The sequence below is a fragment of the Nuphar pumila genome, chromosome 16 (genome assembly GCF_984573655.1).
Source record: "Nuphar pumila chromosome 16, dmNupPumi1.hap1.1, whole genome shotgun sequence".
Classification (NCBI taxonomy): Eukaryota; Viridiplantae; Streptophyta; class Magnoliopsida; order Nymphaeales; family Nymphaeaceae; genus Nuphar; species Nuphar pumila.
The window spans coordinates 14,995,618-15,023,054 of record NC_143264.1 but is presented as its reverse complement, the minus strand read 5'-3'; the positions used below and the strand labels follow the sequence as shown (position 1 = coordinate 15,023,054).

General features: G+C 35.3%; 1 protein-coding gene across 2 annotated transcripts in view; it reads left to right on the top strand.

Annotated features, from left to right (window-relative positions):
• The window catches only part of LOC149812999 (Nodulin MtN21 /EamA-like transporter family protein), a 103,702-nt gene that overhangs the window by 46,443 nt on the left and 29,822 nt on the right, over positions 1-27,437 (top strand). For both annotated transcript variants that reach the window (XM_089991752.1, XM_089991751.1), the window contains exon 6: positions 16,372-16,519. In XM_089991752.1, the coding sequence (XP_089847878.1) occupies positions 16,372-16,519 (148 nt within the window). The remainder of the gene's footprint in view (positions 1-16,371; positions 16,520-27,437) is intronic.

Below are 27,437 nucleotides of genomic sequence, written 5' to 3'. Positions count from 1 at the left end.
GAGTTGAGAAACGGAAAGTAAATTTAAGTTTAGTTTTGGTATAAGACGAATTTTTGGGATAAAGAAGTCTTGTTTTTCAAAATTGCCCATTCCTTTAATTTCAAGAGGGGTTCCATCCGCCGTGGAGACAAAGGATGGAAGACCATTTTTAGAATAATCAGAAAGAAAACAATGGCTTGGAGTCATATGAAACAAGGCACCGGAATCAAGTAACCAAGATGTCTTACCAAGAGAGGAAGAGGATGACATAGCGGCTCCAGAAATGCCTCCTTTGAGAAGAGGTTGAAGAGCATCCACAATTTGATGAAGCGAAAGAGGTTCATTTATAGTTGAAGGTCGTTCCTCCGATTGGGATGCTAAAGCCGCGGCAAGAAATTTCTTCCATTTGGGACAATTGGGTTTGATATGTCCTGGCTCTTTACAAAAATGGCAAGTTAATTTGCTATAATCTCTCTTGCCATATCGATCATTTTGCCCTTGATTTTTGAAATGGGGCGGTTTGTAGGTCTTCAAATTATTTCCGGGTTTTGATACGGCATTAACCACTTCATAGTCATTTTGAGAAGGTGTAGCAAGGATGCTTGGGTTATTTTTACAAATCCCCATACGTGTTTCCTCACCACTTAGCTTGGTGATGACATCTTCAATAGATGGGGAGGTGAAAGCCGATAGAAGAGAGGACCGAATTTGCTCAAATTCGGGTCTAAGACCATTTAAGAAGTTGAAAAATCGATCTTCCTCTAGTTGTTTGTGCCTTAATTCAATAGCTTCTCCGCTTCATTTTGGTTCGAGCATGGCAAGCTCGTCCCAAATAGATGACAATTCGGCAAAATATTCCCGAATAGATAAATCATTTTGTTGAAGAGTCAAGGCTTTCTTTTGGAGATAGTATTTGTGAGACAAGTCCCTTGAAGTATACATTTTTTCAAGGTATAACCAAGCTTCGGAGGCCCTTTTAAATTTAATGATGTTGGCATTGATCTTGGTTTCTACGGACGAAAAAATCCAAGACAAAATTTTGAAGTTCTTCATTTCCCACTCATCATGCCTTTTGGAATATTCTTCTAAGGCCTTTTGTCTATCTTCTCCTTCAAGAATCTTAATTTTTCCTTTCTCTATAGTAGAAAGCTTGGGTTCGGGTTCCGATATGGAGCCTTGAACGTAACCCCAAAGGCCTTTCCCTTTGATATGGGCTTCCATATTGCCGGCCCAAACATGGTAGTTCGAACCACTAAGTTTAAACCCAAGGGAGAAATGGGAGTCTTTTTCACCCATTAGAGAGAAGAGAAGATGGAAAATAATGCGTACCTTAACGGATTTTCAACCTTTTCTTGACAAAAGTTGCTTCTAAAATATTGCCGAAGTAAATGCTTCACTCAAAAACTTCACTAGCTTGAGGGCACGATTTTCGAGGTGCTTCACAAGAGACGAGATGCACGATCCTCTTTCTTCCAATGAGGCTCTGATACCATGTGAAAGTATCTTCAATAAGATACTAATATCAAGACCTTAATATTCTTGATATTAAACCCACCACGAAAGCACAATTAGAACACTTGTGCACAAAAAGCACAACCCACAAATACCTCACAAATGCACAAAGGCATAAAAACAATGGAATCGATTTATTGAGAACTTGGACTTTGACACAAAGCCATAAGAGAATACAAGGGGAGAGCCCCTATTTATAATCACTCAGAAAGGAGCCTTGGAGGGGCTCCACTCATAGACGTTGGAGCCCCTCCAACGGTCACAAATGTGACCGTTGGAGGGGCCCAACGTCTATTTGAGTGGGCCCCCCAAGGTTCCTTTAAGTACAAAAAATAAAAAGAAAAATAAAGAAAAAGAAAAACTAAAAAGAAATTACAAACATTCAAAAAGTGAATGTGCGTAAAATGAAGGAAAAGACGAAACTACCCCTACGACTAAATAAGAAGAAATATATATATTTTATATATATAATAAGTAGATACATATACATATATATTAATATATGTATATGTATTACCTTATATATATAAAATATATATATATATATTACATTAGGTGATAAGGTACATAATTTAACAATTACATTATGTTACATCAGATCCAGACCCAATACAAACAATACAATGATTTTCGGGTCCAGACCTAAACCCGTAATGGGCACAGCGGTCCAATCCAATCAGTCTTAATATCCTCCCTCAAGTTGTGCATGGCCATGTACCATGGATAACTTGCTCTTCAAGAACCAAAATTGTATGCTGATGAGACCTTTAGTGAACAAATCCGCCACCTGATCAGCCGTCCGAATGTAAGCAGGTTCAATTTCCCTGTCTTCTACCTTTTGTCGAATAAAATGTTGATCAATCTCTGTATGCTTTGTACGACTGTGATGAATGGGGTTGAAGGAAATCTGGATGGCACTCTGATTATCACATAAAAGAGTAGTGGGTAGAATGGTTTCTCCTAATTCTACTAAAAGATGTCTCAACCATGTAACCTCTGATGTAGATGCTGCCATAGACCGATACTCGGCCTCAGTACTGGATCGTGCAATTGCACGTTGTTTCTTGCTACTTCATGCTATTAAGTTTCCATCACTAAAGACACAATAGCCAGATGCTGATCTTCTGTCATCTGGATCTCCAGCCCAATCAGCATCTGCATATACAATTAGTCTATGTTGATCTCCTTTAGTCTTAGATTGATGATAAACTAAGCCATCCCCAAGTGTTCCCTTTAAGTATCGAAGAATTCCCTTGACATCATTCATATCTTCTGTGCGTGGATCATGCATGAATTGCGAGAGTTGATTCACTGCATACACAATATCTGGTCTGGTGAAAGTGAGATATTGAAGCATACCCACAAGGCTTCAATATTGTCTGGGATCTCCATATGTAACACCCCGAAATTTCTTAACTTGACAATTAAAGTTTTTTTAGGAAAATCCCTGAAAGTTTGAACTCTGTTGTTCTGAAAACCCTTCAAAAAGTATCTTTCTATTTTGAAAATCAAGTTTTTTGCAAATCCCAGGCACGTTAGCTCGACAATCCAAACATGACCACGGCGATGAATAGCAGACAGCTGAAAAGAGTACTAAATTCTTAATAAAAAGTCATTGTACAAGGAAAATCAACAGGAGGCTCAGCCCCCCCAGATTTAAAACAAAAACCCAAAACTCAAAACCCTGCAACGACAACCAAAAGTCTGGAAGGAAAAGTATAGCCTCGAGCCACGTCGCATGCACCGTTGACTGCCTGTCGCCGCTACTCATCACCTGCCCATAAAAATGGGTCAGTCTCGCGAAAAACTAGGAGTGTAAAAAGAACAAGAACAACTAGCAGGTAAAACAGTTAAGCATATCATAACAACAATAATGAGAAAATATATACTGCATAGGAAAACTCACACGTATGCTAGCACGTAATACCACAAGTATGCAAAAACAACAGCTGAAGGGTGAACATGCTTAATTTGGTTATCACTTGTTAACCGGCCATGTGGGTACGTACATAGCACACGTGCCGAAACAGTCGAGACCAATCCGAGGGTTCATTATGCCATGTATCTTAAAATACCTCGATTGACTGAATGAATCTTATCCTAAGAAGACGACCGGTGATCGAGAAAGCAAGCCCCCAAAGGCCCAGTAGGGATGCATCCAACTTCTGCAAAAGTGTTAGGCTATCTAGTGCAGCCGCTTTCCCCTAACCTCCGATGACCGGGGAAGCCGAGTCTTTTGCCTGTAAATAGCCATTAATGGCCTGTCCATCAGAGTTTGTACCCTTCGTCCTCTCTCTTGGCGAAGCTAAGTCGAATCGAGCGCGACGAGGGTTTCTTAACCGCCGCCTCATTCTTCATGCCCTGGTCCATTGGACCCCAATGAGCATCTTGCCTGTGAAGGCGCCTGAGACCCTTTTAGGTGTATACTCAATCAGTATCGTTGCACAATCAAGGCCTAATCTGCCTCGCGGTACTCATTGCATCGTGCCAACTATATTAGCACTACAATAGTACCCAAAAACCAAATGTTTGCCCAAACTCAAGAATGCATATCCCTATTAGCAGATGTGTCTACACGCCACCCTTAGGTAAAGTGGCGAATTCTCCCTAAAACCGTGGCCAGAAAAAGAACTTCAATATCAGGTTAAGGGGCACAACAACGCACACAGAGTTTTAGTATTCTCACAGTTTCCCAAAACCATAATGTTCAAGATTCTCGTACTATAGAATGAACATCAAGGAAGCCTAGATTACACTGTTCTTTTAATTTCTTTTATCTTGTTATTAATTCATCTCTTTTAATTTGCAATTCAACATGATAATTAATAACACAAGCTCGCAAATCAACATGCGCAGCTCTTCACAGGACCACCGCCCGGTGCCACACAGAACAGTGCAATTAAAACAATAACATTAAGTTTGATTTTTGCAATGCATAAACAACTAAAACAGGAAGCAACACATGTTCAAGGCTCACACGGCCCATGATGATCCACTTTGATCATCGATACATTCTTATGCAAAAAACATGAATAACATGCCACTATGCATTTATTTCACATGCTTTGTCAACGCACAATCACATATGTCAATATGGAGAGGTGCACAAAACAACAATATTCATAACCATGTGCATGAGTTCACACCTTCGTGTCAAATGCATGCTTTCATTCAATTAACAGATTCATGTCAAATGCATGCTTTCATTCATAAATCATTCTCATTAAACACATGAATATGCATGCAATTATGTACATGCAAAACATATTTATCTCATGTATGCACATGCACATGAAAGCACTACGCATTACTACTATGAACATGCATAGCATAACCAGTCTAAACATGTGCAAAACATCATTCTTTTGCATGCACAGGGCTAAATATAACATGAGTAGCAAATCTGGAATTTTACAAGCATAGCTGAAAATAGAATATGCTTATTTGACCCTCTCACTCATGCACAAATTGAGTATACCCCCACATATGAAACCTGTATGTATTAAGCCCAAGTAATTTCAAACATTTTGTTCCAAAGAAGGTGTATTTTCAAACACACAACCATATAAGTGTATCTCCTTTTTCATTTTTTTTTCGAAGAAGATATCAATTGCACCCAACCGACCCAATCGGCTAGGGGTTCGGCTCAGGCCCAGCCGAGCTCCGTCTGCTAGGTCTGACCTGAGCAGACCTGGCAAGGCATGGCAGGAGGCTCCCAGACCTGCACCAGTCCAGCCGAGGGCTGGACTGGGCCTGACAGGACCCGGCATGCCCAGCCGAGCCACTCGACTGGGCTGCCAGCCAGCACCAGGTCGGGTCTGGTTTGGCCCGACCAGACCCCAGCCAAGCCTGGTAGGGCTTGGCATGTCAGGCCAGGTTCGGCTGGACTGAAAGCCAGCCCACCAGAAAACAAAATATCCATATTTTAAAAAAAAAAAAACTTGAAACCCCCCTTTTTTGTGTTGACAGCATGCCAGCCCAATCACGTGGCTGGGCCTGACATGGGGTTGTCAGCCAGCACTAGTCCAGCCGATGGGCTGGACCTGGCAAGGTCCAGTCCTTCCCGGCCGAGCCAGTCAAGATTCCAAGCAAAAGAAAAATAAATAATTTCATATTTACAGGTCGAATAGGCAGGCATATGAAAATCTACAAACCAATATGCATGCCTTTACATCTTAAAAACTCAAACATGTTTATACGTGTCTTTGCATGGAATTTAAAAAAAAAGAACATGCAACTTAATACACAGTTATAATATGAATTCAAAGCACAATTTCTATTTTAACATATGAATAGACTTGCACAGAAAATACCACACTAGATTGGCCGCTCATCACATATATAGATATTCCTATGTATTCCGAAATAAATTCCAAAATGATGAAAATGCATTAATTTCAACCATGGATCTTGGAGTAAATATTCAGATTTACTCCTTTCACATGTATTTTCACTAAACATTGCATGAAAATCAAATTCATGCTCTTTTTCTCATCCGAAACAAAAGAAAAACCCGTACCATATGTGTAGATCGAAAAGGAATATGAATTTGATAGTGGAAGCGTCGGATGGCTGGAGAAAGATGATCTCCTCCTCCCCTCCTTCCTCCTTTCCTCTCTTTCTCTCCCTCTCTCTTTTCTTTCTTTCTTTCTCCCTTTTCCTTCTCTTTCTCTTTCCCTTTTTTCTTGATGTTTATATAGGCAAAGAGGGGGGGACAACCTCCCCCCCCCCCTTCTCCAGCTCCTTCTAGATGGGCTGGAAAGAGGGAACTCTTCCCAAGTTGGACTCTTTTCTCAACTTAGAGTTCCGAAAATTTTTGAATTCGAGTTGACTTTTTTCAAATTTTTAATTCATTTGGACTCTAAGTCTCTCAAACCTTCTTAAGTTCTTCTACATGTGTTTAAGGACTCTACTAAGAGTCCTAAACAAATACCAAAATAAAATTTCGGAAATAAATAAAATTAATTAATTAATAAATAATAAATAATTGTCCATAAGCTTCTAAAAGTTATTATATCAATCTGGGAGACTTCTTAACACTAATTAATTTCAATTTAAAGGTATCTAATGAATTTAAAGTTGGAAATCCATTGGGTATGGATTTGGATTTGGATCCGGATCTAAGATCCAAATCCATCTCAAAAAATCCAAATGGGTCTAGGGATGAATCAAATCTAGATTAATATTGGTTTTAGATAGAGTCTAGATCCATATTAATTTGGATCATAAGCATTGGATCCAGTCTAATCTAAATCTGAATCGACAAACTGCACCTTTCTCGAAAAAAGTGATTTTCGGACAACTGTAGCCCGAATTCATAAAAGTAAAATATTGTTACGCTCAAAATTTCGAGATGCATCCAAAGATATATAACTCGAATTTCGCCTCTGAAATTCATCCAAATATAACATGAATTTTGCTTAAATTTAAAGGTTAAAAATATAACTTTTTTCTCACCTTTCGATTAGCTCATCTCGACCTTGTCGATAAGACCTGGGCCAAGCCCAGACTCGAGACGTCAGCCTATATCAAAGTTTTACCGATTTTTCTTCTATACTTAGCCAAATTTTTTAAAAATCTCAACATGACTAAGTGTGAAAATACGCGCTATTACACTCACCCCTTTATATACAAAGGAGAGGCACTAGAGAACCATTGTGATCTACCGAACGGCTAGAAATCTAGTCGTTAGGTAGAGTCCCGACGACTCTATCCTAATTCTCAAAAAGGCCTCATGGCTGGGAATATTTACATTTTACAAAAAGAAAGAATAAAAAAATAAATAAAGATAAAATACAATAGTTCAAGATTTACATGTAAAAAGACTAAAATACCCCTAACATATGTACAGAAAAACATATATAAACATATATGTTTACGTTAACAACCCCAGGGGTATTTGTAGGACAAAGGCGACATGAGGGGCTAGGTCGGCTGGGAGGCTGGGGGTGAACTGACCATTTTACCCTTGACCTTCCTACTTATTTACATGTAATATCATTTAAGTAAATATAAGATATTACATGTAAATAAGCAAATACCCCATTATTTGAATTCATTAAAAGTATCTAAAATCTCAAATTCCTGAAGGATAAAAAACCAACTTCAGTGTTCTAATACAAATTTCAAAATTTTCTGGTTGGGTCCAAGATTGAGCTTCTTGAAACCTTAAGTATTTCTTTGGTCTTATATTTTTAAAAATTCTATTTTTACATATTATTATTTTGTGTCAAAAGTCTGGGAGAAAATCCTTCATAATTTAAACATAAAAAGTATTTTCCTGTATGGGCACTTTTCATAGCACTCGGACATATAAAGATCTAGAATCGCTATATTTGGAGTAAAATTAAAGCATATAACTGAGGAAAACAGGGTAGGATATTACAGATTCCCTGCTGGATTTACTGGCTGCTTTGTTAGAGTCTGACGACTTCACCTAAGCCTCCCGCAACGATCGGAGCAAATTTACCAGTGCTCTTCAATCCATTGGAAGCCTAACTTAGTGCTCTTGAGATTTATCCCGTGCATCGGTACCAGATCACTGTTTTCTGGCTGTAGAGATCAATTTCCGGCGAGTTGTGCTTCATGTTCTGTTTCTGCAAACTGTACTCCGGCGCAACTTTGCATGCATAATTCTCAGCATCCACATTTGTGCTACACCTGGATTTTCGCCTAGAGCTAGCTTGAAGTGGAGGGGGTTGTGTGCAGGAGATTCCGGCGATTTAAGCCTCTAATTGGTTGTTTTTCAGTGACAGGCTGTTTGGCTCTATTTTCTGCAGTACAGTGCAGTGTGACTTTTTAGCTGACTTTGAGCTTGCGTATCTCGAGAATCACTCATGCATTGGGCTTGATTTTTGGTGTATTTAGTCTGTACTACAGAGAGTCTTTGTACCAATTTGTGCCAAGAGAAGGGTTGTATTTTGGGAGTTCTGCTCTTGTAAAAATGGTTCCTGAAACTGTGTATAATCTGTGTAAACTGGCCATTGTTTAGTGTGTCAAGTGTTGTTTTGTCTCTCGTGGCTATTGAGTTGTAATAAGTTGTATGCAGCTCAATTGAGTCTTAAATGTTTGTACGAGTGTCTTAGAGTCACAATTGTTGATTTTGAAGAATTCTAAGGGCCAACCTCCAAGGAAGAATCCAGTTATGAGCTTTGGCTTAGAAGCTTCTTACTTGGACTCCAACCGGCTTCCACAAGAACTTGAGGGTCAATTGGCTGTGTTTGTGGCTGTGGACGATCCTATTGGACCCCTATGTTAAAATATGTGTACTCGTACACATATTTTGAAATATAATCCTTAAATGTACATATATATATATATATTTATATATATATTTATATATATATATATTTATATATATATATATTTATATATATATATATATAAATAGAGATACGTATACATATATATATATATATGTATACGTATCTCTATTTATATATATATATATAAATATATATATTTTATCTGCCTAAAATACCCTCAAGGGTATTCTTGTAATTTGACATTTTACGCATATTCCAATTGGAATATGCATTGTAATTTTTCCTTAATTTTCTGTTTTTTATTTTCTTAAATTTCGTATTTTGTACCACATTGGAGGCCTCCCAATAGAGACGTTGGGAGCCCCCAACGGTCACAAATGTGACCGTTGGGGGCTCTCCAACGTCTCCCTTGGGAGCCCCCAAGGTGGTCCCTTTTATGCTTATAAATAGGGGCTTGCCCCTTTGTATTCTTTAAGATTTGGAGGAGCTCTTGCTCCATTGTAAGGGGTTTTTACCCTTGTCTTCCTCTTCTTCAATAATATTCAACTTATGACTTTATGTCATATTTTTGCCCCTTGTGTGGGTTTATGTGTTAGCACATTATGTGCTTGTGTTGATCCCTTTAATGGGTTTATTCGCACTTCATGTGCATGTGTATGGGTTCATTATTGAACCTAATGTATTCGAAGTCACTTTCTAACATGGTATCAGAGCCCGGTTACGATGGGGTTGTCTCTTGGCGCAACGGAAAGCGTGGTGCTCAAGAAATGGTGAAGTATTCGTTGTTCCTCTCTTTTTTTAGAAGTTTTCGGTATGTATCTCTTTTCTTAACATATTATGCATTATGAAATCTATTTTTCTTGCAGATTTAGTGTTTTTGATAGTTGAATCATTTCCTTTCACATTTCGCGTGTTCGTATATTTTAAAATATCTACTTTTAAATTTGGTAAATTTGTTTATTGTTCAAATATATAATTCTTGGTTATATAGTTATCGATTTCTCATCACATATAATAGTAATTTATGTTTTGCAAAATTGTTTTTCAATTATGTGAGATTTATGATTTTTCATAAGAATTTCGTGATTAACCTATAAGTTAACTTTTTAAATACGATTTCTTGCTAGATTAATGATCTTTGTTTAAAAACTCTTTAATCTCACATAAAGTCTAATTTGTTTTGAGTTCATCTATTGTTTATGGATTTTAGTGCATTTTTTGGAAAAAAATCTTGATATAATTATTGTATAAGAATATCTCACATCTAAATCCTTGTTATGAATCCTAAGTAGTTCTCGTTAATGATAGCTATTTATGAGAACTCCTAAAGATGTTTCAATGATTTTGGTTTATTTAAAGGCTTTTTGAAAAATTGTTTGTGATAAATAGGTTGTTCGAACCGTTGTAAAAGATCTTTTAAAAGAATTTCTCACACTAATATAGAATGCATAGTGTATCTATTACATCTTTTTGGTATAAAATATTTCATTAAATTTATTGATGCAACTTTACAAACTTGTTGGTTTGTATTTTTCACATAAGATTTCAAAACCTCTTGATTGTATGCCTACATTGGCCATAATATGGTCTTCTTTTAAATTGCATTAATCAAGCATAAAATTGCATAATTGAAGCTTGAGAGTCTCAAGCATTTGCATCTTTTATGAAATACATGCATGTTTGATATTATTACGCTTTTTGCGTATTCTTTGTTCAAGTGTTGTGAGAGTGTCTTCGTGCACAACTTTTTTTAAAGTATTTGTACTCATACGTATTCTCTTCGTAGACATTTTTACATTGTGGAGTTTTTGTGCACATTTCTTTTGGTGAAAGTGTAATGAATTTAGATATTGATTCTTTTGTTGAATCATTATAAAACATTGTAAGTGCTTGTGGCACTTTGTACGTTTCCGCATATCTCAATCAAAGAATATTAAAACTTGTTGTATGGGATTTAATCCCAATTCTATAAATTTTCAAGTATTTTTGAATATCTTTTCTTGGGTATTGTGTTAAAGCTCTCCTTGCGAATCATTACGGTTCTTGTGATTTCTTTGTTAAAAGCTTGATTTTCTTCTCTTGATTATCTCAAGATGATTTCTTTATGTCATTTGAAAAAGTTTTTTTTTATGGTACTTATCTTTTCCATCACAAGTTATATGATGCATCAATTCTTTTATGGCCCTATTGTTATATTAGAGATATTTGAGGTGAGTTATGGGCACCTTGTGTTATATCATTTTAGATTGTCCACTTGCCATATTATAGATGGTGGTTGAGGTGAGTTATGGGCACCTTGGGACTCTAGAATGATTTGGTATATGATCTCTAATTATGAATGTGTCACTCGTTGTTATGTCATTTTAGATTGTCCACTTACCATATTATAGATGGTGGTTGAGGTGAGTTATGGGCACCTTGGGACTCTAGAATGATTTGGTATATGAGTGTGTCACTAGTTTGATGTTGGCCATTGATCTTATGGATGCTCTTATTTATATATAAATGTGATGGATATATGATGTTTGAAAACTTAAAATGTTTTAAGGTATATTAAAATCAAGGTTTTAGGGATTATTGCCCAACCTTTTATTGTTTATGAAAATTATGAGTGCAGTTGCACATTTGTGATTTCGTGCTTTTATGCATAAGTGTTCTTGGTGTGTGTATATTCACACATTTATTCCAAAATATTGTTGTTATGGGTATTCTTTTTGAAGAATATTGTTCTATTGATTCAAGGTTTTATATATATGTTTGTCATTACAAAGTTTCATTACCTCAAAAGTCTTCTCCTTTTATAACTCTTATCTAAGTGTCATCATATGTAGACAAGAATTTTATTACACATTTGTGTGTTGATAGCCCTTTGTTGGCTTTGTATTCTCTTGTTCTAGTAGCTAAACACACTTGTCTTGAGTGTTATCATATGTAGACAAGGCACGTTGATTCACACCATGGTGTGTGATCTTTAGTCCATGTTGGCATTTGTGTCCTTGTTCTAGTCGCTGAGTTGTATGCCCATGGTTGGCTTCTTTCATTCAATTCAAGTGTCATTTTATGTAGACAATAGATGTATTGTGTTTTTAGCCCATGGTTGGCTTAATACTCTTGTTCTAGTAGCTGAACATACTTGATCTTGAGTGTATTTTTACGTAGACAAGAGATGTTTTTTGTCCATGTTGGCGTGTATTCTCTTGTTCTATATTTTATATATATAAGGTAATACATATATTAATATATGTATATGTATCTACTTATTATATATATAAAATATATATATTTCTTCTTATTTAGTCGTAGGGGTAGTTTCGTCTTTTCCTTCATTTTACGCACATTCACTTTTTGAATGTTTGTAATTTCTTTTTAGTTTTTCTTTTTCTTTAATTTTCTTTTTATTTTTTGTACTTAAAGGAACCTTGGGGGCCCCACTCAAATAGACGTTGGGCCCCTCCAACGGTCACATTTGTGACCGTTGGAGGGGCTCCAACGTCTATGAGTGGAGCCCCTCCAAGGCTCCTTTTTGAGTGATTATAAATAGGGGCTCTCCCCTTGTATTCTCTTATGGCTTTGTGTCAAAGCCCAAGTTCTCAATAAATCGATTCCATTGTTTTTATGCCTTTGTGCATTTGTGAGGTATTTGTGGGTTGTGCTTTTTGTGCACAAGTGTTCTAAAGTGTTCTTATTGTGCTTTCGTGGTGGGTTTAATATCAAGAATATTAAGGTCTTGATATTAGTATCTTATTGAAGATACTTTCACAGTAATATCTAGACCCAATCTAATTTTAATATAAATCTAACATATAGGGCACGATCCTTGTATTGAGGATTGTTCCATTTGTTGCTGCCGCCTCTCTCCTTCTCACAGCTATCCACTCTCTCCTTGGCATCAACCGAACGCCGGTAAACAAAATCTTTCAACACTCTCCTAATGAGTGAATCGAGTAGAGAATACATTCAAGTAGCAATTGTTGTCAGAATATTCAGATCTACTAGAACACTCACCTAACGAGTGAACCAAGTAGAGAATACATTCAAGTACTCAATCTACTCAAAATTCACTCGAATTACCAGGTATTTCAACTCAAATGACTAGATCTACTCTAGATTTAGAGTAGGGTAGATATAGAGCTAAAACAATAGGGAGAAGCTGGAAATAGGATTGAATTGGCCGAATATCACCTAAAATTCGCTGGTGGGTGCTAGATCGGCTTCAAGGAGCTCAATCTACTTGGCTGAAGTGCCGATCTTGTTGATTCAATCTCCATATGCACGTGAGATGCATATGAAGACCAAAGCCCAATATGAACCGAATGCACCGAGTACGCTATCCAATTGATCAAAATTGGCCAGAGATCACCAGAGAATTGTGCTCGATTCAGCCCATGGACGATAGCTAGTCACTCAAGAGAATGATCGGTTGTAATCCTCTAGTGAGGAACACTAGATGTGCTCACTCAACTAGCTTAGATCTTAAGATTCAGATCTCAGAGAGAGAGAGAGAGAGAGAGAGAGAGAGAGAGAGAGAGAGAGAGAGAGAGAGAGAGAGAGAGAGAGAGAGAGAATTTCTAATTTTATATCCCAAAAATGGCACCAAACACAACTATTTAAAGGATCTCATTTGGATCTTAGATCCGAGCCTTATGTTTATGCATGATCCTACTTAGTTATCAAAAGTTGCTCATAGTCATAGGCTGGCTAGGCGTAGGGCCATTACCTAGGCTTATGGGTCTAGGCATAGGGACCCTATTTTTTTACCTAGGCTGTCCATGCCTAAGCCACAGGGACATAGTTGCCATGCTTTTTTAATTTTTTTCTTTCTCTTCCTCTCGCCTCAAAAACTTTATTTTTTTATTCTCTCATTTTCTTTTTTACCATATTTTTTTTCTTCTTCCTCTTCCTTTCACCCTCCCCTTAGTTGTCAAAGGTAGAGCCTAGCCGAAGTAGTCTCTCAGTCTTATGCGTAGTTGCACATACATATATATGTTTTCTGTGTATTTGTATATAATTATACATATTAACATATCATAAACATATATTATAAATTTACTATATTATGTGTTGATATTATATATATAATTATATATGTATATATATACATATCTGTGTACTTAATTCATATATAATCTATAAGCATATGAGTTCTCTATTTTACTGTTTTTATGTAATATAATTGCTTTACAATGTTCGACAACATATTATTTGTCTATTGCTTATTGTTGATTGATTTTATGTTGTATACATGTTTGTTATTAATTTTAGTAGTTTTTTTTACTTATTTTGTATGTTTTTTTTATTTTTTATTTTTTATTTATTTGGGGTACCACCTAGTCCGCCTAGGCCTCACCTAGTCTTTTTTGGGGCTCACTGCCTAGGCTCCACTTAGCGCCTTTGACAACTAAGTGATCCTAACCCAAAGATTTCATACACCCTTATTCAACTAAACAAACATGAAATGCAATGAAATGAACTGAAAATGAGCTCAAATGAGCTGAATTACATGAGAGGTACTTGCGCAAGATTAGGGGCTCAAGGTCGGCCTTTATGGAGCACACCCTATCTAGGGACTTAGGCGGGTTTCATGTGCAGGTTCTTTCACCTAGTTTGTTGTGTAACATTTTCCCTAGCATTATCACTTTTGAGTCTTGAAGGTGGATAGGATAGTTGGTCATGGCAGTGAGGTTACAAGGTTGTACTTTCTTGATGATCTTTGAGCTATGACCAGGGTTACTGGAAACTCTAGTTACATGTGAGTAACCCATTTTTTGGAAACCATTTTCTAACCCAGAAATCTAGCATTTCTGAAACTTCTGGGAAGCTTGTGAAGTGTGTGTGGAAACCATTTTCACATCACATTGGAAACCTACTTATATAAAAAAACTAGTTTTTCTTATTTGAGAATCATGTTTCCTGTATGTTTCTCACACATTTCCCTTAAAGAGGAATTTTTTGTTTTTTCAAGTTGAGAGACACGTTACTTAAAATCTTTAATTAGTTATTTAAATTTTTTTACATATTTTTACTATTTAGAAGGATGTAAGGTATTGGGTGAAATAGAAAAATCTCATAATTAAATGTAACCACATTATCTTTTCACCTTATTTCATGAATCTATTCTATCTATCTAAACCATGAAACTGTATGTTGCATTTGGATTTTGGACACATTATTTATGATATTTATTATTAAAATCAGGGTGCCTATGTATTCGTTTACATAAAAGTATTAACAACTTGTGTTATAGTCATAGTCAATACATTCATAGATTTTATGAAAGAAATTAATTATCAGTTCTTACTAGTTATCATAGTAATAGTAAAGAAGTAAAGTTTTTGTAAAATTGTAACATTCTTCATACCTATGTCACATAGGTGCGGGTGCGGGTGCGGATGCGGCAATGTGGCACTTTAAAAAAAATTTGGTGCAGGGAGGGTATATATATATAATAAGATAAAATTGGACTTGGTTAGGGTTAATTGAATCTACTTTTGGACAAAAATGAACCTCAGTCTGGTTGACTTCACTTGACACAAAGGAAGCCGTGTCCAAGTGTGCGGTGCCTTGTTAAAAGAGTCCGTGTTACATAGCATACATATTACAAATATTTGTGTTTTCTCTCTCTCTCTCTCTCTATCTATCTATATATATGTATTCCCTGTTTCACATTAACCTAAAAAGTCTTGTTTCCACTTTCCGCTTCTAACATGTTTCCTGTTTTCATTTCCCTTCGTGGGAACCTTGGGTATGACATCAAGAGAGTGGTCCTTTTAGCACTTTTAATAAAGGGAGTTCAATTGTGGCCTGCTTGTTTAGGGAATCTTCCTCTGTCTAAGATATATGCTCTGTCAATGCAAACATAAAAAATTGTTGTTGCTTTGTACTGTGTTGTGTATCCGAGGGTGAAACACTATTGCTCTTCATTTCCTAGGAGTCCATTTAGAAGCTGAACCGCTTTAGATGTGTGGGGGGCTTGCACCTGCTTTGTCATTATATCTGTAGCCATAAGTATTTTGTCTCCTTTATTGAGGACTATTCAAGAATGACCAGTCTACTTGATGACATCCATAAATGATATTTCATCTATTTTCTTGCACAACTATTTGAGAACTGATATGTGCTTCAACTAAAATTAGTGAAAATACTATGATGTTCTCTATGAATTAAATCATGAAGAACCTAGTTGGTGGTGGTGAAGTCAATTTCTTAGACAATCAATGATGAACCTCTTAAGGAACCCCAAATCTTTCGATTTGGTATCCAGTTGCTAATTGGAAACATAATAGGCTGTTATCTTTAACAGGTCCTTTCCACAGGAAATTTTCAAATTTTCTTTGATAATGGAACCACTTTATTGGGAATTTCAATGAGACAAACAGAAGATATGACTTATGAGAGATTGTATGCAAGGGCAATATGATCTTGATACTTGTCCAGCACACTTTTCCACGATTTGTTATAACATGTCCCAATCATTCAACTAGCAAATTTTACTGACTTATGCTGAAAGTTTAATCGTACTTGCATTCTAGCATCTATTTTGAGAAATTTCTTGGGTCATGTTGCTCATATTTTTCTCTTTGTTTCAATGTTCATTTTATTAAGTTTCAATTTGCAGGGGTGTTGCCTGGGACTTTAGCTGACACAGGCATTTCTGGCAGCAGCGTGAATGTTTATGCTGTGCTAATTGGTATGGTTTCTTCATCAATGGGTGGAATTAGTGATTGCTTTATACGAGCTGGAGCAAAGGGATCTGATCAGCCTGTGTATGTTGGATCTTTACCTTTTTAATGATGAACATGAAATTTTAGTTGCTTATTATATTTTAATTATCTTTTCTGTATGACCTATTCAATTCGATTATAACTGAGACATTTTTGTTTTTGTGGAAAAACTGAACTATAAACACAACTGAACTTTAAACACAAATACACAGTTGATCTGCTAATGAACACATGGTAGGCATTCTTGGAACTCCATATGGGATTGGCTGCACCTGGTTTGGTGACTCATGCGAGTCATGATTTTTTATTTAATTTATTAAAAAAAAATAATAAACATATGTTTTATAAATAGGAACTTTTTTCAAAGAGTATATCCATTATATATGTATATATACACACATATATTTGTATATGTATATATGTGTGTGTGTGTGTGCTTGTGTGTGTATAGATATATAAAGATTAAAGGTCCCATAAGTTACCATCGTAAGTCATCAAGGAAGAATCACATCAGCTATTAACTATTGTTATTTACAATAATTAATTAGGTGGGTTAACTGTCAAAGACGATTCAAATTTTTTTTTTTGGAGTGGCAAAGACGATTCAAATTTGTCTAGGCAAGTTTTTGACAATAAAAAATTAAAAGCAAGACACCTGCATTTAAGTTTCAACACATGAACCAATTTGACATGACTCCTCTGTCTCAGAATATTTAATATCCAGGTTCGCTTTGAGAAATGGCAAAATGGTATCTTTCATAGTCTCCACCTTCAAGGAACCTGAAAATGACTTCTCTATTCTTGAAGAATCTCCATCTTCCATCTGAGTCCAGCCGAAAACTTTAATCACCAAGCATCTTCATGATCTCTCTTGGGTAGGCTGCTGGGGACCAAGAGGAGTCCCTCCTCTCCATAGGACACTGGTTCTAATGGCATGTCTAATGGGGAGAAAAGAGAGGATGTATCTGAGGATAAAATCAGGTAAGGTGTTCATCATGCTTCATGGTCGTCCTACTTCACCACCATGTCCTTTCAACACAGATTTAACCAATCTAGCCCAAAAGCACATTTACCATCGATCAGAGTCACAAAGCAAGAAAGATAAACTCGTTTGAAGGTTTTCCTAATTTTTAAAATCCCCTATATTTCAAAGTTCAATCATTCCATATGGTTCTATCACCTATTTCATTGTATTAATAGAGCCAATAAGAAAGTAGATCATGTAGCTCGACAGCCACATGCCTGTTGCTGGATTTTCATGCCTGTTCAACCTTCACACATGCACGAGTTGTTAAAAAGTTGAAATCATGTGCCAGAAAAGGAAAAATACTAACTTGTCTGATTCATTAATGACTTGGTGACTCAAGCGAGTCAACTGAGTCACTGTTGAAATTTGGACATCTTGTATAAAATCAAGTCATCCTATTTTCTTGGCTCGGTTGTTGACCGGTCCGAGATAATTCGGGCAAGTTACTAGTTGACTTGTTGAGTTTTCCAACCATGAATGAAAACAATGCAAGCCTTTAGCAATGTCTAACCCTATTAAGCAAAGAATAAGTGCAAAAGAAGGTGATTTGTATGACTACTTGATATCGCAACATAGGAGGTATGCTATAATACCTCACTTTTACTTAATCCTGATATAACTTATGTTATAAATCAAGTATCCCCAATGTATCCATGCATTAAGAAAGGTCCATATGGAAGCCGTTAAAAGAATTCTATGATACCCAAAAGTAACTACAAATGATGGCCTAATATACATGAGATATCAAGATGAAGGCATTCTTACTGTGATGGCATTTTTGGATGCTGATTTGACTGGACATCTAGATGAAAGAAAATAAATATCTAGTTATTATGTTTTTCTTGGCAGAAGAAATCTATCTTGTAGTAAGAATCTGAAAGCAGTGGCATGATCAAGCACAAAAGAGAGTGTTGATTTATTGCAAGATTCTGAGTTGATGTGGATTAGATATTTATTAATTGAATTGTGTGAAAAGCTTTTTAAATCCATGTTTTTGTTGACAATCAAAGCCCCATTAAGAACTCATTGAATCCTACTCATTATAAAAGAACAAAGGATACCAGCACTCTCTTAGACAAGATTGAAGCTCAAGAACTCGAAGCAAAATTTTTTGGAAGAGAGTCACGTTGCTGATCTTTTTACAACGGAATTTACAAAGCAAAGATTTTGTTTTTCAAAATCCAAGTTTTTTTAGAGAAGTTTTAAAATCCAAGTTGTTCGTGGTTAAAAACCATTATAACTTGAGGGAGGCTATTAGAGCTAGATTATGTTTATTGCATTCTCATGTTTAGTTCATATTTGTTTGTATTATAGTTAACTTCAGGGCATTTTAGTCTTTTGTGGCCACCACATGTAATAGTGGCAATCTTGTAATGTTCTTCACTATATTTAATATAAAAAAGAGAGGAATAGGCCATGACTGATATTGGGAATTGTGACCAAATTAAAGCCCTAGTGACTATCTCCCTTCATCCTCGCTTCTCTCTCATATGCATCAAAATATTTTAGTCATATCTGACCAACAAAACCTGTACTTAAACTTAAATCCAGCTATTTAATATACGAAAAATGATCATACTGTACGGATAATTTGACACGTTTTCCAGAATGCCCTACAATTTTTTATATTCTCCCCATGTCCAAAATCACAAATATCAAGATTTAAAAAAACCTTTTTACCCTTCGCACATGCGAACTTCCTCTCAAATATGTGACTGTTTTTTGCAAAACAATTTATGTTTTCAGATCTGTATCTCTCCGATCCAATGTCGAAAACTTGTGTTTTTATAGTCGTTGGAAAGGTAAGACACAAATCTATAACTTTCATGTTTTGAATCAGAACCGAATACTCCTCTACGGTTCCCATTTCTGAGTTCTAAAACTAGAATAAAAACATACTCTGCAGACTGGAACAACCGAATGATCTATCTGTTAAAATGTATTATTCAACTTATGTAATCTTATATATATTTTATATATATAAAGGATAATACATATTCATATATGGTATATATGCATATGTGTTATCCTAATTATATATATAAAATATATATTTTTCTATTTATAGGCATAGGGGTAGTTTAGTCATTTCACAGTTTTATGCATATTCCATTTGGAACATGTTTGTAATTTTTACTTTTATTTTTCTTTTTTCTTTTCCTCTTTTTTAGTGGTTTGTGCCACCTAGGGAGGCTCCCCAAAGAGTCGTTGGGGAGCCCCCAACGGTCACAAATGTGACCGTTGGGGGCTCCCAACGACTCCTTTGGGAGCCCCCTAAGTGGCTCCTTGCTTGTATTATAAATAGGGGCTTTCCCCTTGTAATTCCCTCACTCCTTGGAGGAGCTTATGCTCCATTGTATAGGGTTTTTACCCTCTTCTTCCTATTTCTTCAATAATATTCAACTTATGACTTTAAGTCATATTTATCTCTTTTATGGGTTTATGTATTAACACTTGATGTGCTTGTGTTGTTCCCTTAAGTGGGTATATTCGCACTTAATATGCATGTGTATGGGTTCATTATCGAACCTAAAATATTCAAAGTCACTTTCTAACATGGTATCAGAGCAAGGTTGAGATCGAGTTGCTCTTTGGTGCATCGGGAAGCGTGGTATTCAAGAAAGTTTTAAAGAAAAATAGTGAAGTATTCATTTCTCTCTCTTTTCTAAAAGTTATTCGGTATGCATTCTATTTCTTTAAGTATTGTATGAAGAGTTTAATATGTTCTTTTTTTATGTGTACTCTTTGTCATTATGTCTTTTTATAAAAATTTGAGTTACTTGATACTCTATTGAATATTTTTCATATACATACTTTTTCGTATGTTTTTCTTTGAATTTTTTTAAAATGATAACTTGTTTGGCGAAAAATTAGATATATGATTGCTCAAAACTTAATGGGTCAGTAAAGATTTATGACCATTGGAGCCTTGAATTTATATTTTAAACCTATCTTTGTTTATAAGAATACCTTTTATATGTGGTAAGTCTTTAAAGAAAGGTATGTTAAGATTAAAATGTTTGTGAGATGTAGTTTTTCGAAAAATGCTTGGCATATATGAAAAATTCCTTAATAAGTTTTTGATTCACTTACCTAATGTGTCCTTTTTATATGAGCAACATTTAATTAAGAAAGTTTTTTGATATATATAATTCCGGTTGAATTAAGTCATGTTTTTTGATAAAACTTAAGAGCTTTTTGAATTTTTCCTCAATAAATGTTTAATTTTATAGATTTATGCCATAGTACAATCTTACTTTATCATAAGGTTTTTTAACAAATCTATTATTCTTCTTTGTTGGGATTTATCTCACTTTAGTGGAGTTTCCCCCTTCTTTGGGAATTTTGTGTGTTTTGAGCTCTCTTTAAGGAGCCTTTTTGGTCCTTATAATCTTCTTGTGAGTATATGCTCTTTTATGAAGATTTCATGGTTGTTGTGAGAAGATTGTTTGTGAGTATCTTTTCCCTTGCATAATATCCTTCAAAGATTCATTTATACTTGTAACCCTTTGTGGATCTTTTGAGATTGGTTGTGAGCATCATTTTTTAAGTTACAATAGTGGATTTCATAAGATTTTCAAACTTCACCATCTTTATGAATGCCTATATTGGCCTAAGTTTGTTATTTGCTCATTCAAGATTATTAAAAAAAAAAATCTTGCATTGCATAAAAGTGCATCTATTATCATTTGGTATGCATTTAGTTGCACTTTATATCTATCATAGTTGAGGCTTGTTTTTGACTTTTTGATTATTCCAAATCGGTTCTTACGCATGATGTTGCTTAATATTTCTTAATTGTGTTAGTTGCATAATAAGTCTTTTTTGTATAAATGACTTCTTTTGAAGATTAAGCATAATTCGTGTTTATGCACAATTGTTGTTATAAAACATATTATTGTGATTGATTATATTGGACCTTTGATTCAATTTTTAATCGGTCCTCTTTTCTTTGAAAAATAATTTCTAAAGTGTTTATTGCCTTTTTGTGGCATTTATATTTGTCCATCACATGTTTTTTTTAATGCGTCATTGTTTTGGCCTTATTTTTATATTAGAGTTGTTTGTTGAGGTGAGTTAAGGGCACCTTGTGTTGTGTCATTTTAGATTGTCCACTTGCCATATTATAGATGGTGGTTGAGGTGAGTTATGGGCACCTTGGGACTCTAGAATGATTTGGTATATGATCTCTAATTATGAGTGTGTCACTCGTTGTTATGTCATTTTAGATTGTCCACTTACCGTATTATAGATGGTGGTTGAGGTGAGTTATGGGCACCTTGGGACTCTAGAATGATTTGGTATATGAGTGTGTCACTAGTTTGATGTTGGCCATTGATCTTATGGATGCTCTTATTTATATATAAATGTGATGGATATATGATGTTTGAAACCTTAAAATGTTTTAAGGTATATTAAAATCAAGGTTTTAGGGATTATTGCCCAACCTTTTATTGTTTATGAAAATTATGAGTGCAGTTGCACATTTGTGATTTCGTGCTTTTGTGCACAAGTGTTCCATATGTTCTTGGTGTGCGTATGTTCACACATTTATTTTCAAGAATATTGTTCTATCGGTTGTTGTATCTTGTTGAAGATACTTTTACATAGTTTATTCCAAAATGTTATTTTTATGGGTATTCTTTTTGAAGAATATTGTTCTATTGATTCAAGGTTTGATTTATATATATGTTTGTCATTACAAGTTTTATTACCTCAAAAGTCTTCTCCTTTTATAACTCTTATCTAAGTGTCATCATATGTAGACAAAAATTTTATTACACCTTTGTGTGTTGATAGCCCTTTGTTGGCTTTTGCTTTCTTGGTCTAGTAGCTGAACAAACTTGTCTTGAGTGTTATTATATGTAGACAAGACACGTTGATTCACACCATGGTGTGTGATCTTTAGTCCATGTTGGCATTTGTGTCCTTGTTCTAGTCGTTGAGTTGTATGCCATGGTTGGCTTCTTTCATTCATTTCAAGTGTCATTTTATGTAGACAAAAGATGTATTGTGTTTTTAGCTCATAGTTGGCTTAATACTCTTGTTCTAGTAGCTGAACATACTTGATCTTGAGTGTATTTTTACGTAGACAAGAGATGCTTTTTGTCCATGTTGGCGTGTATTCTCTTGTTCTTGTCGTTGATGCACTCATTTCAAGTATTATTATATGTAGACAAGAGGTATTTTTACACACCTTAGTGTGTGTCATTTGGCCTTTAATGACATTTTATTTATATTTTTGATCTAGTAGCTTATACACTTGATTTACGAGTTTTGGAGGACTAATGAGGTAGTTGCTTGTAGTGGATGAACTACTATTGAAAATTGCAAAATTTCATTCATAACTTGTGTTTTTAGATACAAGTGAATCATATCTATGATATGTTTTTAAATCAAATTGATATTTTAGTATTTAATCTATATATGAAGTGCTTACAGTTTTTCGGCATATTTTGTATTTGATATGCAAAATGAGTCTTTTGTCTCAAATGATATTCATTTTTGAATCTTGGGTGGATGCTTTAATATATTTAGTCAAATTATGCTTCTTATATATGATATTTGTTTGACATAGATCTTCTCCCTAAAGATGTGAAGCTCTATTGTTGATCTATGCGTGTTAAAGCCCGTTGAAGTTCATACTCATCATGCTTTTGAACATTTGCATCCGTGTTCATTTTGACTAAAGTATGTTTGGAGCATGTTCATTAATGATTTTCTTTAAGTGATTAATTCATTTCATGATAGTATATGCATATGCTCATTATGACCTTTTAGGCCCTCATTTAATAAAGCATATATAGCTTATGCCTCTTCGTAGTCTTATTGTGGTGTCCCTTAGTGGACTATTTTGTTATTCCCCATTATGGGGTTATGTTTGTCCAATGTTGGACCTTATGAATGCATTATGCATTCTTGCAATTCATTTCTGCATAATTTGCTTCCGCTTACTCTTTAACATGATGTATGATTTTGAAACTTTGGTTTTCTAAATTTATTTTTCATGCTAAAATAATTATCCTATCATGTGCTTCAAATTTCTATGCCTAAGTTATATTTTTGCACCATTGTTTTGCGGATGTGTCATCCGATATGGTTTCAATTAAGCTTGTTAGAAATGTTCCAATTGAGTAAAGTGCAAAGATATGTTTTACTTGTTTCTTTGTTATTGTTCTACAGGATTTTGAAGATAAGAGGAAAAGAAGTACCTTGGATAGATCATGGAAGGTGCTCATCGTTAAAGACGTTGGAGGAAGACATTTGCAATGACATTCGTACGGAAGGCTCTTGAAGCCTTCAGAGTCTTCCTCCTGCTTTCTTCAATCTTTTCGTTCCCCCACGCAAAGTTTGAGGGGGGGTGTTAAAATGTATCATTCAACTTATGTAATCTTATATATATTTTATATATATAAAGGATAATACATATTCATATATGGTATATATGCATATGTGTTATCCTAATTATATATATAAAATATATATTTTTTTATTTATAGGCATAGGGGTAGTTTAGTCATTTCACAGTTTTACGCATATTCCATTTGGAATATGTTTGTAATTTTTACTTTGATTTTTCTTTTTTCTTTTTCTCTTTTTTAGTGGTTTGCGCCACCTAGGGAGGCTCCCCGAAGAGTCGTTGGGGAGCCCCCAACGGTCACAATGACCGTTGGGGGCTCCCAACGACTCCTTTGGGAGCCCCCTAAGTGGCTACTTGCTTGTATTATAAATAGGGACTTTCCCCTTGTAATTCCCTTACTCCTTGGAGGAGCTTATGCTCCATTGTATAGGGTTTTTACCCTCTTCTTCCTATTTCTTCAATAATATTCAACTTATGACTTTAAGTCATATTTATCCCTTTTATAGGTTTATGTATTAGCACTTGATGTGCTTGTGTTGTTCCCTTAAGTGGGTATATTCACACTTAATATGCATGTGTATGGGTTCATTATCGAACCTAAAATATTCAAAGTCACTTTCTAACACTATCTTTCAGTGAACGTTTCGACCCAGAAAATGAAGGATTTCAGAAAAATACAAAAAAGAACAAAGAAACTAGACAAAAATACCTTTCCAACGATACCTGATTCGCTGGAAAACAATGAACGGGTGCTGAGATACAACTCCGACAGTGTTCCTAAAACAAGAGCTGAACAAGAGTGGTTGTGCCTTTTCCATCTATTCTATGTTGTTTTCTGACCACTTGCATAAAAAATCCCAAAAAACAGAAAAAAAGGAAAGAAAAAGATTGGGACATTAGCTTTTGAGTGCCACCAAGATCAGTTTGATCTGATGATCTATTGGAGAGAAACATCCTTTGGAAGTTAGATTGTTTCTCCTAAACATGCGAACAATGAACAATATAGGCGAGGATGAGGAAGTCCACATAAAATATTTGCGGACTTTCTCATTTTATTCGAGTTTGACAAGATGTTTGCAAATATTATTATGCGAATTTTGTGTAGTCCAAAAACAAATGTGCAAACCTCATTTTAAGTGGGAGTTTGCGGCACCAGATGAACAAAGCGATATTTCCTGTGAACTTCGTGAGTTTTGCGCATGCGAAGGGTAAAAAGGACATTCCAAAGCTAGTTATTTGCGATTTTGGACTTGGGGTGTAACGACCCCAATTTTTCTATGAAAAAAGTGGATTTTTTTTTAAACAATTGCGAAAACCAAACCCAAGGATCCGACGTCTCACATATTTAATAATTATCAAACCACAGAGATAGTACATTGAATCAACGAAGGATAACCAACTTTATTAACCAATATAATGAATGCCATAGAAACATAAATAAATAAAGTTTGTAACATAGAGCTACTCTGTCAAGAACATAAAAAACAAGTCACGCAAACTCGCAGGCTCCATGTAGCAGTCACCCCCATCACTAAGCTCCCGGTCCTGAAAAACATTTTGAAATACAGGGTAAGAACCAGAGTTCTTTTTACGAATTTCTTTAAAAATCCAAATAGAAAGGAAAGAGCATAAACCAAATTCATGTATAAATTCAGAAGAATATAACAACAATAATTTCATAATAAATTTGTCATTTAAGCATTTAAAACAAGTACCATGCAATAACAATTTTCATACGAGATAGAATAAGTATGAATGCATGAACTAATGCAGAACAATAAAGATACATGATTCAATGCACATGCATGAATAACTTATTAAGTTATTATTACAATTTTCTTTTACATGTATGTCCCTGTTAAATGCTCACAATTTTAGTTATACTTTTCATTAAACCCACAGATACTCAAAACGGGCACAACAATTCGAAGTCTAAGTTAGGTTTTCAGTTGTAGCTTAACACACAATTTATAATTTATTACTGGGTTCCACACTTGTTCCTCAACCAATATCAGGAATCAATACCATCCATCGAAATATTAGAAATCAACATTTAATGTTGGGATATCAGGAAAATCCGCATCCAATGATGCTACTTTCTTGATATACTAATAACAATTGTGTCTACAACACCACCCCCTGATAAAGTGGCTGAAATGTTTCTAAAACCGTGGCTGGGAGGTGAACCACCACATCGGGTTCAGGGGCACAATCGCACACGAAGTTTTAGTATACTCGCGGTTTCTCTAAAACCGTCATCCAGGATTTCCACACTGTTGAAAGAACATGCAGAAAGAAAATTAATTATACTGTTTGTCTCTTTTATCTTTCTAATCAATTTTAAGTTCTTAATACAAGAACTATTTTGCAAATCAACATGCAAAACCCAACTCGGGCACTGACCTGTTACATTTAACAATGCAACTAATTTTATAAAGCCAATAATTCCAAAACAAATTTTTTTGCAGTGCATAAAAATAAATTTTTTTGTAGTGCATAAAAACAAATTTTGGAGCGACACCAGCTCCAGGCCCACATGGCCAGCATTGGTTCTCAACAGAGCACATGTATGCATCTTATGCAAAATTCTTAGTGAACATGTACACACTTGTTCACAATGCACATTCGACCACACACAACAAGAATGCACATATAAAACAATTTGTATACGCATGCGAACAGATGCTTGCAACATGTACTAACATAGTCCAATTTAGGTATAAGCTCTCAAACATGCACATGAACATATTCTTGCAAACAACAAAATGAATTTCATAATTTTCAATGCGTATGACATGAGCATTTGCAACATAATAATTAAATGGATAACATATTCAATATAAGTACCCTGCAGCCCATACGAATCAAATATGAACATAACTACATTGTTTAGAAAAAAAAACATAACATACTAACCCTTACAAATTTAGTCAAAATCTATGTGCCACACCATGGAAACCTAACTAAATTGCATAAGAGTCGACAAGGGGCAAATCTAGTCCAGAATTTTACCGGACCAAGCTCCAACTGGCATGCCATACTTAAGCCGCCTCACATACACAACAACATGCTGTCACTGGGCATTGACACATGTTGCTGCTGTAGGAGTATACAACAATATGCTGCGAACAACGAAACCGAGATACACTAAAATCTGCAGCACCATAATGCCCAACACAGTCCACAAAAACACACAGGCACAACATATTTTTCAGCAATTATGACAGTCCATATGGCAGCGTAAAAACAAACAGATTTGATAGCCTTAAATATTTTCGACATACATAGCAACATCCCAAACACTTTTGATATTTATGACAGCATCAGAAACAATGTGATACTCATGGCAGCATAAAAAACAATTTTGATACCCATGGCAACTGACATTTATTTACGAAAATTCATACCCAACAATATGTTGTTCACAGCATGTCGTTGCTGCACTGAAGAGGGCAGCAACATGCTGTCAGCAGCATGTTGCTGTTGCACAGATATGCACAGTAGCATGTTGTCGCCGCACAAACATGAGCAGGAGCATGCTGTCAGCAGCATGTTGCTGCTGCATACATGTG